This window comes from Arachis ipaensis, chromosome B3 (assembly GCF_059453495.1).
Source record: "Arachis ipaensis isolate K30076 ecotype BB chromosome B3, ASM5945349v1, whole genome shotgun sequence".
In the NCBI taxonomy this organism is placed as follows: Eukaryota; Viridiplantae; Streptophyta; class Magnoliopsida; order Fabales; family Fabaceae; genus Arachis; species Arachis ipaensis.
The window spans coordinates 3,156,022-3,172,851 of NC_142438.1; the positions used below are offsets into that span (position 1 = coordinate 3,156,022).

Here is a 16,830-nt window from a genome sequence, read left to right on the forward strand (position 1 = left end):
AAAAAATGAATTTGCCAAAAGAATGAATCCATATGGAATAGTGAAAAAAAAAAAGATAAACGAAAAACTTTTTTTTCCTTAAAAAAAAAATTGAATTCATATTCACAAGTTAAATTATGGTGCATACAAAAAATTTTTATAGTAAGTATGTTTTTGATGTACTATTTATGTATTTTTTATACACTCTTTATGTACTCTTTCAGTTTTATTAATATGTGCTACACAATCCAAAAGTAGCACATATTTGAATCTAATTTCATAAACTTAAATTAAAATTTTTTTTATAATTTCTTAATGATTTAATCATAGATGGCTCTGATACCACTTGTTGGAATTTTCTCAAAATTCATTAACCCAAAAATTATCCATGTTAAATCATTAAAAAAAAATACTTGAATGTGGAAGCGTACCTAAATTCATAAATATGAACCATGATCGGAAGAGTTTGAATTTTGTGGTTCTTTAGATCTTCCTCAACCAAAGCCTTCTGTATTTTAGGAGGTTGAATTGTGACTCTTCTGATAGGGAAAGAGCAACAAAGGCGACTTTGGTATATTGGAGACCGAACTATTTATGTTTGAGTATGTCACCCATTAAACCCTAAAGCCCAAATAAAATAGTATCTAAAGTCAAAAAAATAATATATCTAAAATCTAAAAGATAATATCTGATTTTATTCTCATTTAATTCCAAATCAAAAGTAATAATAACTTATTCAATTTAGCATTTAAAACAATAAATGAGATCATCATTATATAAGTCATTTAATTTGAAATAGCATAATTTATGATTATAATTAATATATGTATTACCTACAAATAAATTAAAAAATTAAATAATTTCCTAACATAACCGTCACAAAATATATGTCACTATCTGTTGGATTTATTATAGTGTTAAAAGATTTCATAAACAAACTAAAGGGCAAATCACATAGATAAGCCAATGGGAGCAGAATATTACAGAAATCAGCCAAACTGGAAACTGGTTCATGAATCAACCAAATCACATTTCTATGTAGTTCAAACCAGGTCAATTCGAACTCAAAATACATGTAATTCGAATCACCTTGATTTGAATTACACACACTCACTAATTCGAATCAACCTAATTTAAATTACACTTTGCTTAATTCGAATCAGTGTGATTCGAATTACCCTTATGCACGAAATCATAAGTAGTTCGAATCAGGTTGATTCGAATTACTCAATGTTTTCCTCTAGTAGTAATTCGAATGGGGTTGTTTCGAATTACACTGGATTCGGCTATAAAAGAAGTTCGAACTTCGAACCCACCTCATTCGAATCACTTTTCCATTCTCATACCCCACCAAATTTCAGAGAAAACGACCCAGATTCGCTCCGACTTGGGTGTGGTTCCAGGAGTTGCTTGGTGTGTTACCTCCTGCGAACCAAATTCAGAAGTTTGCAGTGAACTGCACCTGGTTCCAAGAGACTTTTAGAGAGTGTCCCGAGGGAGCCAACGGCGAGATAGTTAGGCGCTATGCTCGTGCCTATATCATGATGTTGTTGGGCACTCAGCTGTTTGTCGACAAGTCCGGCAATCGTATTCACATCAGATGGCTACTGTACATGGCTAGGCTAGAGGAGATGGGTGGCTACAGCTGGAGTTCCACAGCACTAGCGTGGTTGTACCGATGCATGTGCCAAGTGGCCAACAAACATGTGGTGAAGTTAGCTGGCCCGTTACAGTTACTTCAGTCTTGGATCTTTTGGCGCTTTCCTGGGTTTAGACCTGCTGGGTATGATACGTTCAGCTGGCCCTTGGCCTCGAGGTACTTTTGTTGGAGTATTCTATTTCGAGTTAAATTATTTAATTCCCTGTCCACTTATAATGTTATACTATTTTGTCATACTTTTCTTTTGTTATAACACCGATGTGAGTTACAGGTGGTCAAGTCACAATCCTTCCGGTAGCGAAAAGGGACCTCGAGTGCAGATGTGGAGACTGAGGATAGACCTATTACAGGCCAGGGATGTAAGTATACTAACTGCTTATGTTTAGCTAAGTGATGTGGCATATTTCGAATCACAATATGGAGGTAGACGACGAGGGCGTGGAGGCCGACGCAGAGCGTATGTTGTGGTGGACAATCACGGTGATCAGCACGGGCCCGGTGGGAGAGACGCTGGAGGCCATGCTGGTGTACGGGGTGTTAGTCCCATCATGGCGGTCATGGTGGAGAGTGGTACGGGTCGGGTATGGGAGATGGTTCGGCCCATGGTGACGTTGGACTTGGATCAGGGCCGCTCGACGATTACTTCGTTGGTGTTCCCGATGACGACCACACACTTCAGGAGAGTCAGCCATGGGTTAGTCTGGGGATGTTATTTTCGGACTTGCTGGCCAGTGATGGTCTTGATGCGGATTTCGGCGGATCACACTTCCTAGATGAGATCAGTGCCATTATGCAGGAGGATGATGCGGCACGACGATGGGGTCAGATGACGGGGACACAGGCACCGTTAGATGTCGATCTGAACGAGCTTCCTTCAGTGCCTCCTCCTGACTATTTTGCATTGGGTGGTACCCCTCCTTCCGCCTATGCTGCTGGGTCACATTCAGTTGTCGGACCATCTAGGGCACCCGTCGGCGGAGAGTCGGTTCCTTCAGGGTCTTCCTCATGAACCTTGCCAGTCCAGCCTAGGCCACCTGCACATGCAGACCAGGATGATGATGAGGATGACATCGAGGATGAAGAGCCATTCGTCCAGAGAGGCCAGAGGACACAGGTTCCCCGTCGTTGCTTCACCAGTTCGCACCTATTTAGATGATTTGGTCTTGGTGTATGACTTATTTGTATGATCAGTATTGTATTTTAGCTTCCTTTGTTTATGTAAGTTACGTATGTGTACGATCCGAGTTGTATTCTGTTATCTATGTTAGGTACCTTATTGCTTTCTCGTGTATCCGTTACTTTCAAAATTGGTGTACATTGTTTATTGAAGTTATTTATATATGTTGGTTATCATGTGTCAATTGGACTTTGAAGATTACATTATCGCTTTACATATTTGTCGGATATGTTAAATTATCAGTTCAGAAACGGAACACATTGATTAATTAATAACCAACGCAAAGTACATCACATTGAGTTTAACAAATTTTTTCGCTTAACAACTTCAAGTTACAAACCCTAAAAGAGTGGACTCTAAATACAAAAGTGAAATCAACATAACAATAAAGCTAACAACACACCTACTCATGTACCCCCCGTGTGACTTGGTCCTCCGACCTGTGGGCAACTCCGACGTGTGTGTCCTGGTTGCCGACAGAGGCCACATCTCTTCTGTAAGGCCCACATCGGTTGGGGAGGGGAACGAAGCATGCCATATAAGGGTGTGGATACCTCTCCCTAGCATGACGCGTTTTGACGAGTGAGTGTGGGGGGCTTCGGCTAGCATCCCTATCGTCAAAGGCAAAACCGTGAGGCCTTGTGTGCCAAAGCGGACAATATCGTGCTAGCGGGTGGTCTGGGCTGTTACAGATGGTATCAGAGCCAGAACCCGGATCGATGTGCCAGCGAGGGCACTGGACTCCCTTAGGGGGGTGGATTGTAAGGCCCACATCGGTTGGGGAGGGGAACGAAGCATGCCTTATAAGGGTGTGGATACCTCTCCCTAGCATGACGCGTTTTGACGAGTGAGTGTGGGGGGCTTCGGCTAGCATCCCTATCGTCAAAGGCAAAACCGTGAGGCCTTGTGTGCCAAAGCGGACAATATCGTGCTAGCGGGTGGTCTGGGCTGTTACAGATGGTATCAGAGCCAGAACCCGGATCGATGTGCCAGTGAGGGCGCTGGGCTCCCTTAGGGGGTGGATTGTAAGGCCCACATCGGTTGGGGAGGGGAACGAAGCATGCCTTACAAGGGTGTGGATACCTCTCCCTAGCATGACGCGTTTTGACGAGTGAGTGTGGGGGGCTTCGGCTAGCATCCCTATCGTCAAAGGCAAAACCGTGAGGCCTTGTGTGCCAAAGCGGACAATATCGTGCTAGCGGGTGGTCTGGGCTGTTACAGATGGTATCAGAGCCAGAACCCGGATCGATGTGCCAGCGAGGGCGCTGGACTCCCTTAGGGGGGTGGATTGTAAGGCCCACATCGGTTGGGGAGGGGAACGAAGCATGCCTTATAAGGGTGTGGATACCTCTCCCTAGCATGACGCATTTTGACGAGTGAGTGTGGGGGGCTTCGGCTAGCATCCCTATCGTCAAAGGCAAAACCGTGAGGCCTTGTGTGCCAAAGCGGACAATATCGTGCTAGCGGGTGGTCTGGGCTGTTACAGATAATTGTAAGGCCCACATCGGTTGGGGAGGGGAACGAAGCATGCCTTATAAGGGTGTGGATACCTCTCCCTAGCATGACGCGTTTTGACGAGTGAGTGTGGGGGGCTTCGGCTAGCATCCCTATCGTCAAAGGCAAAACCGTGAGGCCTTGTGTGCCAAAGCGGACAATATCGTGCTAGCGGGTGGTCTGGGCTGTTACAGATGGTATCAGAGCCAGAACCCGGATCGATGTGCCAGCGAGGGCGCTGGACTCCCTTAGGGGGGTGGATTGTAAGGCCCACATCGGTTGGAGAGGGGAATGAAGAATGCCTTATAAGGGTGTGGATACCTCTCCCTAGCATGACGCGTTTTGACGAGTGAGTGTGGGGGGCTTCGGCTAGCATCCCTATCGTCAAAGGCAAAACCGTGAGGCCTTGTGTGCCAAAGCGGACAATATCGTGCTAGCGGGTGGTCTGGGCTGTTACATCTTCGGCCTGTTCGGATCCGCGTCGTCCATGGTAGTCCGTATCCGGGTCGACGTGGGACGTCCCTCGCTTGCACGCCTCTTGTTGGGTCCGGTATCACTGTCAGCCCATCATATGGTGGCCAGAAATCCTCGGGAATGGGAGGTGTGAACCCTATCCGATAGACATTGAACACGGAGCTAAGACGATACACCTGGTGGACATACGGCTGCCAAGTTAGCCGTGAATAGGCACAGCATGCCAGGGCGTGAGGACACGGGAAATGAAGTTCCTGAAAGTATCCGCAGTCACATGTCTGATATGCAAGCGAGACCCTGTAGCTACCAAGTGAGAACGAACCAGTAGGAGTAGTCTCCGAGACGATGAACTCCGAGTTATCTCTGTCGTACAAAGTCACCGTGAAGCACCTCGCCGTCTTCATATTAGCCTCTATACACTTCCCCAAGTGTTGACTGAATTGTTGTTCGGTCCCTAGCTGGGCCTCAGCCTCTCTCCCCTTGCGGACGAATAGTTCAGCCAACCTCCCGTAAGTTGCCTTCACTAACGAGCACACAGGGAGATTCCTGACCCCCTTCAGGATTGAATTCACACACTCGGAGATATTTGTCGTCATGTGCCCAAATCTCCGACCCTCATCCCGATGCTGTGTCCACAATGAATACTCAATCCGGTTCTCCCACTCACACATTGCAGGGTCTTCGGACCGCAGAATATCGAACCAGTAATCGAACTCCACCTCGGTCTTAGCATAAGTTGCATTCACAAGAAGCCTCCTTGCGTCCTTGCCCTTGAAGGTCAGGGCAAAATTTGCTGTCACATATCGAATGCAGAATGCACGGTAGGCAGCGAGAGGTAGCCATCCCCCGTCTGGAGCCTCAAGCATCGCCTTGATGCCGTTATGCCTGTCTGATATAACCAGCAGACCCGGCTGTGAGGTCACGTGCTGACGCAGATGGGAGAGAAAGAAGGACCAGGACTCGGCATTCTCACCCTCAACCAGTGCGAATGCAACAGGCAAAATGTTGGAGTTCCCGTCCTGTGCAATCGCGACAAGCTAGGTTCCCCCATACTTGCCATACAGATGGGTGCCATCAATACTCACCAACGGCTTGCAATGATGGAATGCCTCGATACATGGTGGAAACGTCCAGAACAGTCGGTGAAAATAAGCTTGCGACTCGTCCACCTCTCCCCCAACTCGAACAGGGTTCGTCCTAAGGACTGCAACAGTACCAGGCATCGTCAACTGAACTCCTAACACCCACCTAGGTAGCTCGTTGTACGACTCATTCCAATAACCATAGATGTAGGCAACGGCCTTCTGCTTTGCCAACCAGACCCGCCTGTACGTTGGCCTAAACCCAAAGTGTGCTGCCGTGGCATTTAGGAGCACCTTAATGCTGACAGATGCATCACCCCTAACCATTGGCATGATGAATGCCGAGATCACATGATAATCCAAACTCCTGTGGTCACTGGAGATGGACGTCGCGAGACACGTATGTGGTCCGTTGTACCGTTTGACCTCCCAAAGGCCCTTGCGCTGCCGGAGACTAAGCCGAATCAACCATGTGCATCCATTCCCAAACTCAAAATACTTTCCAACATACCGGCGATAGTCAGACTCCACCACCTTGTACTGTACCCCGCGTCGGATGCTGTACGTTGACGAGAGTAACTTTTGCGTGGTCTAGAAATTTGCGGATAAATCCTCGTTGCAAGTATAGTTTCTAAACCTTCAAAAGTCCTTTCATACAAATGTTGTGGTTGTCACAAGTAACAAACCCCTAAATAAATTGATAACCGAAGTATTCAAACCTCGGGTCGTCTTCTCAAGGAATTGCAGGGAGGTGTTCTTATTATTGGTTATGAGTTGTAAATTGGGGTTTTGGATCAAGGTAAAAAGTATGTTGAATGACAAATAAAATAAAATAATAATAACTGTAAAATAAACTCTTGGCAAGGTAGAAGAACTGGAAGTCCTATCCTGGTTATCCTTATCAATTGTGATGAGAATGGATTTTTCTCCCACTTTGTTAACCTCTAAGAATTAATTCGAATCCTCAAGTCCCAGTCTTTCCTTGGGAAAAGTTAGAGTTATTGGATCTCGAAGTAATTCTTGAAGAATTCTAATTTTCAATCAACAATGAGTTTGATAACTCAAGAGTTACCAATGACTCAACCAAAGCCAAAAGGGAAAAATCCAAATTATTTATATAAATAAAAGAAAGCAATCATAAGTCTGAAATACCTCAAAATATATTAAATAGAAAATCAATCTAAACATAGAGAGTCATAAACAAAATTGAGAAAAGAAATAAAAGAACATTGAACCTGGGATTGAGAGTCACTCATAAAACTAAGAGAAGTCCTAAATCCTAATCCTAAGAGAGAGGAGAGAACCTCTCTCTCTAAAAACTACATCTACTCCTAAAATTGTGAATGTGAAAGCCTGTCCTCATGAATGGATGCATCCCCCCACTTTATAGTCTCTAATCTGTGTTTTCTGGGCCGCAAACTGGGTCAGAAATAGCCCAGAATTCGCTGGTTACGAATTCAAACACGCTGATTTTTCGTCACTGCGACGCGGCCGCATGGAGCATGCGATCGCGTCGTCTAGCATCAGGGAAACTATGACATATTATATATCAAATCGAAGCCCGGACGTTAGCTTTCCAACACAACTGGAACCACGTCATTTGGACCTCTGTAGCTAAAGTTATAGCCGTTTGAGTGCGAAGAGGTCAGGCTGGACAGCTTAGCAGTTTCTCCAACTTCTTGTATTCCTTCCACTTTTGCATGCTTCCTTTCTATCCTCTGAGCCATTCCTGCCCTGTAATCTCTGAAATCACTTAACACACATATCAAGGCATCTAATGGTAATAAGAGAGGATTTAAACATAGGGAACTTAAGGACAAAGAAGCATGTTTTCAATCAAAGCACATAATTAGGAAGGCAAGTGTAAAACCATGCAAATCATATGAATAAGTGGGTGAAAAGCTGATAAAAACCACCCAAATGAGCACAAGATAAACCATGAAATAGTGGTTTGTCATACGTCTTCACACTTAACACGGCCTCATCTTTATCCTGAAATTGCTGACCAACCTGAAACTCTGTCAAACCTGCAGACCCTTCGGCATCTCTAGCACCAAATCCAGCAGGCTCCCCAGGAACCCCCTCCTGCCTCATGGCATCAAAGTCCAAAGATGAAAAGTGCGGAGGATATTGCTGTGTGCCAGAGCTAGAACCACCTCCCGCCCCAGCAGGCTCACTTGCTCCAATATCAACGCCACTGTCATCAGCAATCATATCCGACTCCACATCATCATCCTGTGCATCATCCAACAATGCATCTCCAACACCAGCCGGTGCAGCACACTGTAGAGAGGTCGGCACAAAATTTCCTATTCCAACCTCGCCGCTCCACTACCGTTGAGATCAACAGCGAACGAAGGGGAGGCGACAAGCTGGACCGGAGGTTCATACACAGGGACAGAGGAAGATGCACCAGCAGGTCTGGAGCTAGAACCAGCTACCGTGCCTACAGTGGGGGTATTCCGATTCAAAATCCCCGAGTTGGATACCACATCAACCAACTTCGCCAACAGTTCTGATGTCCTAACTTCGGGAAACTGCCGGCGACAATGAAACATGACCTGCAAGTCCTCATCACTCCCGATCGTGAAACAATCATACTTTACGATTTCTTGCAGCACCGAGATTGGAATGCGATAGAAAAACTTCTTAACCCGTTTCACGCCTTCCAGACGTAGTTTACGTAGTACAGAATTCACGAGGTCATCATAGCTCGTCGTAGGCCTCATGAAAATACTGAGATGATCCTTATCTGTGAACTTCACACCGGATCGTGTTTTCCTCTTGATCGATCCTCTGTGGTGAACCAACACTACAAAACTCTCCTCACTAGCCATTTTCCCACTCTAATGAGATCAATTCACGTTCACACCATATATATACACCTCTGCTCCTTAACAATTCGAACTAGCCTAATTCGAACTACACATTGTGTAATTCGAATCAACCTGTTTCGAATTACTTGGGATTGAGTGTTGGTGAGTAATTCGAATCAAGTGGATTCGAATTAGTGTGTTTGTGCAGTTGTTTACTTGTTTATAATTCGAATCAAGATGCTGATTCGAATTATGTGAAAATAGAATTCGAATTTAGTTGGTTCAAACTACATATAAACGTGTATTGGTTGATTTATGAACCAAAATTTGGTTTGGCGGATTTGCGTAAAAAATTGCTGACCTTGGCTTAATTGAGTGTTTTGCCCCAAACTAAAAATCCATAATTTGAAAAAATATTTAATGTACGATTACCCTCATGAAAATGGAAAAGCAGAAAGGGTTGATTAAAAAAAATGTAATACGTACTATTGAAATTCATGATTGGAAACATAAATTGAATTAACTTGTGAATTTAAAAAAAAAATATTATAACTTTAAAGGAATAGATTATGTATAAACGAAATAAAGAATAAATAGTTACATGCTTTTTTTATTTATTTATTAGATCATATATAGATAAATTCTTGTCATACATTTATTTTTTGTATTATTAATGCATAAGTATTTAGGTCAATGATTAACATTTTGACAATATTTTCAGCACCAAATAACTCAAAATTTATCCATGAACATACTCAGCCATTTTCACCCTCGTCGTCCACTGAATGTAATTTATAGTATTAAAAAGGAGTATCATTCATATATAGTTTATTTATTAATTAATAATTAAGTTACCACATATATCTATAAAGTAAAAACAGCAGATATGTAGAGTCATTGTGAGGTCGTTAATATCTCCAAGGAATTGAAGGTAAAGTGTTAAAAGTAGTAGTGCCCTTAAAAATGAACTAAAAACGTTGGTTCAACTCATTTATTCCTTTAAATAAATAAATTTTATTTATAAAATTAAATTTGTATAAATTTCGAATTAAATAGACTAAATCTAATTAGTTTGATATTTTAATATTATTTAATTTTTTAAAATGGCTTTTTATTCTAAATTTAAAAACCACAAATTTTAAATTTTAAAATAAAAATTTAAAGTATAATAATTTTAATTAAAATTAATTAATATTAATTAATTAGAGATCAATTTTCTATACTCGTACTTTTCCAATTAAATAGGCCATTGGTATGTGAAAGCCACCTCGAAAAGAATTTTGATCTTCTAAATTTTGAATTTTTGTTTTAGAGGGTAAAGTGTGATTTTTTATCTTTAAATAATTTTTTTCTCATATTTTTTTTTGTCCCATCTATAAAATAAATGATAAAAAATCACACTTTATTTTCTAAAATAAAATTCAAAATTTAGAGAATCTAAATTTTCTAAAAAATACTAAAATGGTATACATGCATCTTTTTCTTAATATTTAGGTAGAAATTAGACCACTCTATATAGAGTACTTAGATTTTACTATTTTAGTGATTAGGGTTAGAAATTATTAGCAGCCGCTATTTCAATTCATAGGGAGGGAACATTATTAGTAACAAGGAGTGATAGGGCCAATAAATTTTGTGTTTTGTAATTATCAATTGATTATTAATAGTATTTTTAATGGTTTGAGATTATATCCAATAATATAGAATCACTCACTTTTCTTTTAATGATTAAGTGCTGGCTAAATTTAAAAAAAAAGTGCTGGTCTGAATATTGATGCGAGAATATTCCTTGAAATTTGGGTTTTTTGCCTTTTTCTCCATTTTTATTGTGTTGGGTTGTTTTATTAATAAAAAATATTTTAGCTAGGAACACCAAAGTGAAATTAAAGCAAGTAAATACCACTATAATTTAAGTATTTTTTTTTTTGTTTATTTGTTAGTTTTTTTTATAGTCTGCCATAGACTTTGTCCTCATGTGTTCTGATATTGGTGATAAATTAACCTCACTTGTTAAAGCTAAGCATCCCTATTATATATATGTTATAAGTTGCTTAACCTTTTCTTGGGTTAATTAATGAGTTTTATTTATTTTCAGGTATTAATAATAGTGTAGTAAAATTTTATATAGATATAAATTTTATATTCTTACGTTAGTAAAATTAAATATTTTTAAATATATTACTTAAAATATCATGTAAACGTATGTATTTAATTGAATAATTATGCAAAATTTTTTACACTATTAATTTATAAAGGGTAAAGTATACTTTTTGTCCCTGAAGTTTGACAAAAATTTCAAAAATACCTCTAAGTTTTATTTTGTTTCAATTTTGTTCCAAAAGTTTTCGATTTGCATCAAATATATCCCTGACAGTTAATTTTTCAAAAAATTTAAGATCAATTCAACAACAATATCATAAGAACAACCCTCAATACAAGCAAATCAAGCATAATTTTCATGTATTATTGTTAGATTACTCTTAAATTTTTTGAAAATTTAGCCGTTTAGGGTATATTTGATGCAAATCGAAAACTTTTGGGACAAAATTGAAATAAAATAAAACTTAGAGGTATTTTTAAAACTTTTGCCAAACTTAAGGGACAAAAAATATACTTTACCCATTTATAAAAATCAAACTCTTAATTTCTATAGTGTGAAAACAGATTAAATGAGGTATTTATAATAATGTAGTTAGGTAGCCAAACCTAGTTTAGAAATACCTTGATCAATTTTTTTTGTTTGTTGCGTTAATAAACTAGTTAATTAATATATTTGAGCTTTATAAATAAATAAAAAATCCGAGCTTTAATTTAATTTTCAATAGTGTGGAACGGAGTGTCAATTTTATTCTTGTTGAGTAAATCTTTTTAACGTGTGGATAAATAAAATTGTTGAGTAAATTTTTTTCTTGTGGCATAAAAAAAATTAAATAAAAAGTAGAGTGATTTTTTTATTTAATTTTAATTTATCTTAAATTTTAGTGTAGACAAGTGAAAGTTAAGTGAATTTTTTTATTATATAAAAAAATTAAATAAAAGATAAAAAATTATTTAATTTTGATTTATTATTTTAAATTTTAATTTATTTTTTTATTCAATTTCAATTCTTATGTTTTTGTTTTTCGTTAGTTCTTTGTCGCATTGTAAATGAAATTCATATGTATATAAATTTTGATTACTTTACATATATACTAAAATTAGTCATTAAAATTAGTCACCAATATAAAATACATATTAAAATATAAATATACATTAAAAATAAATTAAATTACATATATATTATTTAATTTATACATAAATACATTAGTAATTAATTTTAGTGACTGATTTTAATATATAAATAGCATTTTTAATAAACTTAATAGTTATCATTAGTAAACCTAACATATTAACGAAATGTAACAAGTCTTGTATTGGTTCGTATATAATTCTAGTAAATTGGAAATTGTGATTAACAAAAGTTTCTTCAATTTAGTCAAAGCAAACGCTTATCTCATCTTTGAAAAATGAGGGCCTCCTTATTATTATTTAATTAATCCAACTTTCTTAATTTTCACAACTTTATGTAGCACCCTATAAATATGAGATAGCTACATCTTGATCATTGCCACATAACAACACATCAAAGGAGAGAAAAAAAATTGTTCTTCAAATGGAAAAGTTTTCAGCGAAGGTTTTCATTTGCAGTCTATTTGCAGCACTTGTTTTGCTGTCTTCCCCAGCAAGGTCCCAAGAAGTTGGTAAGTACTTAATTATTATATTAATTACCATGCATGCATATATTAATTGATTAATTGTGAGTTCAAGATTTCTATATATATATATATATATGTATGTTCATTTTTTTTTTTTATGATTTTTAATGTCTTCTCCTAATGAGGATGTGTTTGCCGGCCTTACATTTTATTTTTTGTATTTTTTAATATTTTATGTTTTTAAATTTTTATAAAATAAAAAATAAAATAAAAATAAAAAATTATTATTTTTATTATTTTTTTTTTATTATAAAATCTTAAGAAAACATATAAACCAAATGTACGCTTATTTTTCATGACCTAGTGTTAGGATATGATATATATTTGATGTGTTTAAATAGTGTTAATTTGTTTTTATTTATTTAACTAATTAATTACAGAGGATGAGACCGAGTTTAATTACGATGAAAATAGTGATAGAGGACCATCTAATTGGGGAAACATAAAACCAGAATGGAGAACATGCAATACTGGAAGAATGCAATCACCAATTGATTTGAAAGATAAGAGGCTTCAACTAGCTAAACTAGGACCCCTTAACTTGAACTACAATCCCTCCAATTATAATACCCTTAAGAATAAGGGTCATTCCATACAGGTAAATATCATTTTGATGTATTCTTTTAATAATTAATATTTTTTTATTAATTAAAAATAATTTAAATATAAATAACTAATAATAATTCTATTTTTATACAAAGAAAAAGTATTTGATATATAAATAAACATAAATTACTAAAATAAATTATTTGATATATATAATATATATGACACATATACCCTAAATTGAATCTACTTTTATATATATATATATATATGTCCTTTTTTATTGTACCAAAAACGAATTACTAGAATGAAGAATGCACCTAATTTGTGGTATCCAACCACGAGTTAGAGAGCGCTCATCTTATAGGTAAATTCAGGTGCAGTTGACTTTACGTGAAGTTGATATCTGAGAGCCGTTAGATAATTTGACTGATTTGACTAAATTTTCATCTAACGATTCTTCACGTGAAGCCGACTTCACCTGAGTTTTCACTGAATCATAAGGTCCATATTACTTGTAAGGAAGAACATTATTAGATCGTTAGAGGATACAACGACTTAATAACACATGAAAAGTATTTTTTCACAAACTAATGAGCGATTAGGCTACAAATATATATATTTTTTGGATCGATTTATATAGTAAAATTGATATAATTTATTACGATTTAATGATATTATTTGTCATATCAATTTTATTATTTAAATCGATTTAAACTAACGTATTTATAGATTAATCATCGTCATTTACGATCTACTTATAAATGAAAAAGAACAAATTAATGTTAGCAATTTCGGTTTACGATATATATGTATGTTATATGTTGCCAAGTGATTTATTTAATTTAGGTAATTTATTATTATTTTTGTCTTACTATTTAGTTCCAAAAATGCATCTTGAAATTCAATTCAAACTTAGCGTTATAAAATATTAAAATAATTTTGTTTATTATTTGACTACTAATTCGAATTTGTAGTTCAATAATCAAATAGTCAAGCATGATAAATAGTATATAAAAAAAAATACTAAGTGAACAAACTATTTTTATAATTAAGTCTAATAAAATCTTTCTTTTTTTTTTATGTTTTTCTTTTATTTTTAATTTTTCTTCAACTAAAATTTTTTGTTAGCAATCCTTAATTATTAGATCGATTTAGTTGAACATAATTACTAAAAAAATTTGATCATATAATAATGTCACCATATAATAATCATTAAGCAAATAAAATAAAATTTGACTCCCTACTTATTAATATTTTTCTTTTTCAACTAATTGGTTGTTTTATTTGTTTGAGTAGTTGGACATTCTTCAACGAACAAGCTCTCTACAAATTAATGGAACCTCTTATACACTTGACAATATACATTGGCACATTCCATCTGAACACACCATTAATGGAAAAAGGTACATACATATATACCAAATACGTAATCTTGATGGTGAAAACTCAAATGCAGTCGACTTCACGTGAATTTGATACCTGAGAGCCGTTAGATGATTTGACTAAATTTTCATCTAACAGCTCTCAAGTATCAACTTCACGTGAAGTCGACTTCACCTGAGTTTTCACCGATCTTAATACATAAGTTACTCCATCGTCACATTTATTTTTCTTCTTCTTTGTGTTAATCTTTAATTTCACACTATATATAGACTCGTATAAACAATAAATCGGTTAAAAAAACATTAAAAAAAAATTGGTCAATCTCAATTGAACCTTTTAGAACCTTAATTATTTCCAATAATTACTTATGAGTAAAATTAAATGTATATTGTTGCAGATTCGATCTAGAGCTACATTTGGTGCATGGAAGTTCAGATAATCAAACAGCAGTAATTGGAATACTTTACGAAATTGGAACAGAATTAGACCCAGTATTGTTATCGGTACAATAATTTTTGTGTTCAATAAATTTATTTGTCCCTAGTAGTTAATTCTAAATTATAAATTATAAATTGTGATTAACAATTTTGTAGCTAAGGGAACCTTTGGAGGCACTAAATGGATCAAGTGCTGGAGCGAGTGTATCAGTGGGTGCATTTGATCCAAGGGTGGTTGACATTACTGGCAATGACACAAAATTGTATTACAGATACATGGGTTCCTTGACTACTCCTCCTTGTACCGAGGGTGTTATTTGGACCGTCCTTAAACAGGTCGTTAAAAATAAGAGACTAAACTGAAAAAATGATTTAAATTTTTAACTAATTTATTATTATTATAAAGAATAAATTACTATTTATACTCATAAAAGATACAAACGTTAAAAAATATATCCATATAAAAATAAAACGATAATTATAATCACAGAATATGACCTCTATGTGCCAAAAGTATTCAAATATTAGTTACAAAATTGGTCTGTTAAGATATCTTCTGTGATTATAATTGTTATTTTATTTTTATATAGTACATTTATCAATGTCTGTATCTTTTATAAGTACAAATGATAATTTATTCTTACTATAAATTATTTTATATAAGATATAGTTTTAAGTATTGTTTTGGTGGGAAGTGGATCGAAAACTAAAAAATAGGCCAAATCAATCTTATATTTATATTCGTTAACTGGTTCAAAATATTTTTTTTAATTATATATTTCATATATAAATATATTATGTTATTATATCCGGTTTATCTTCGGTTGAATTTTCAAACTTTTGAATTTTTAGTTCTATTGATTTGATTTTTATTAGTTCTATTAAAATTATATTAATTTTAATGGAATTTTATATATATAGTAGTGTTGATAATTACTCATTTAAAAATATCTTTATATAAAAATGATATATTATATTTAGTAATTTAGTTAAATATCTCAAATTCTTATTCCTTTTACTTGAAGATATTTTTATATGGTTAGTTATGTATGTGTGTATATATAATAGAAGTTTTACTAATGGAGGTGTAATTGTTCAGACTAGAAGCGTTAAAAGTGAACAAATCCTTTTGCTTGATCGTGCCGTTAATGATGTAAGTTTTCGACTCCTAAATAATTTCATAATCAATATTGAAAATGTTATATAAACATCAAAATTTATAGTATATAGTTTATACGAATAATTGACTTTTATATATAGCACACCTAAATCAATACATGCTTGTAAATTGAATTAGAAAATTGTTGAAAAAATAGAATAATAATTATTGGAATTTGGACATATGTTACAGGGTCCAGGTGGGAATGCGAGACCAATACAACCAACAAACAATCGCAAAGTGCAGTTCAATAAATATCCGCCTTACTGAAAAAATTAAACTCTGATAGAGCCACTCGCAATTCATCATATATGCATAAGATTACATGAAATAATATTGGAAAATATATATTTCCACTAACTATATACAAAATATGTACACGGTTACACCCTAATAAAGAATTGTGAAACTCTTTTTCAGATAAAAAATTATTATTATTATTATTATTATTATTATTATTATTATTATTATTATTATTATTATTATTATGTTGAATGTTCTATATATAGATATTCTAAATTTGACAGAGAATTAAGTTTGTATGTATGTCAAACTTCATCGGATATCGTCACTATACCGTTAATCTGAATTATTATAATAACTATATATAGCTAGGAAATTAAATGGAAATAATTAATCAGTACAACTAGATATTTTTTAAATAATTAATATGTAAAAATAAGTATTTAAATTAATTAAATAATAATAAATTTAAAAAAAGCTGACTAAAAATAAAATTTAAAATATTATAATAATTTTTATAATGACTGAATAAATGCTGAATTTTAATAATAATAATAATAATAATTAAATATTTGTTCAACTTTTAGATCACCTAGCTACCACAAATGCTGACTTGTGAATT

General features: G+C 35.1%; 2 protein-coding genes across 2 annotated transcripts; one reads left to right on the forward strand and one right to left on the reverse strand.

Moving 5' to 3' along the window:
• Positions 1 to 2,664: 2,664 nt before the first annotated feature.
• LOC107632370 (uncharacterized) lies at positions 2,665 to 8,080 on the reverse strand. The gene is made up of 5 exons (XM_088509764.1): positions 7,877 to 8,080; positions 6,378 to 6,457; positions 5,870 to 6,185; positions 4,829 to 5,803; positions 2,665 to 2,673 (listed from the first exon to the last, which is right to left on the reverse strand). The coding sequence occupies exons 1-5, from the start codon at positions 8,078 to 8,080 to the stop codon at positions 2,665 to 2,667; spliced, it is 1,584 nt and encodes a 527-aa protein (XP_088365890.1).
• A 4,220-nt stretch (positions 8,081 to 12,300) lies between these two features.
• LOC107634120 (alpha carbonic anhydrase 7-like) lies at positions 12,301 to 16,450 on the forward strand. The gene is made up of 7 exons (XM_016337694.3): positions 12,301 to 12,422; positions 12,818 to 13,035; positions 14,283 to 14,389; positions 14,767 to 14,872; positions 14,963 to 15,142; positions 15,906 to 15,959; positions 16,158 to 16,450. Exons 1-7 carry the CDS (start codon positions 12,335 to 12,337, stop codon positions 16,233 to 16,235), a joined length of 831 nt encoding a protein of 276 aa, XP_016193180.1. The 5' UTR covers positions 12,301 to 12,334; the 3' UTR covers positions 16,236 to 16,450.
• The last annotated feature ends 380 nt before the right edge of the window (positions 16,451 to 16,830 follow it).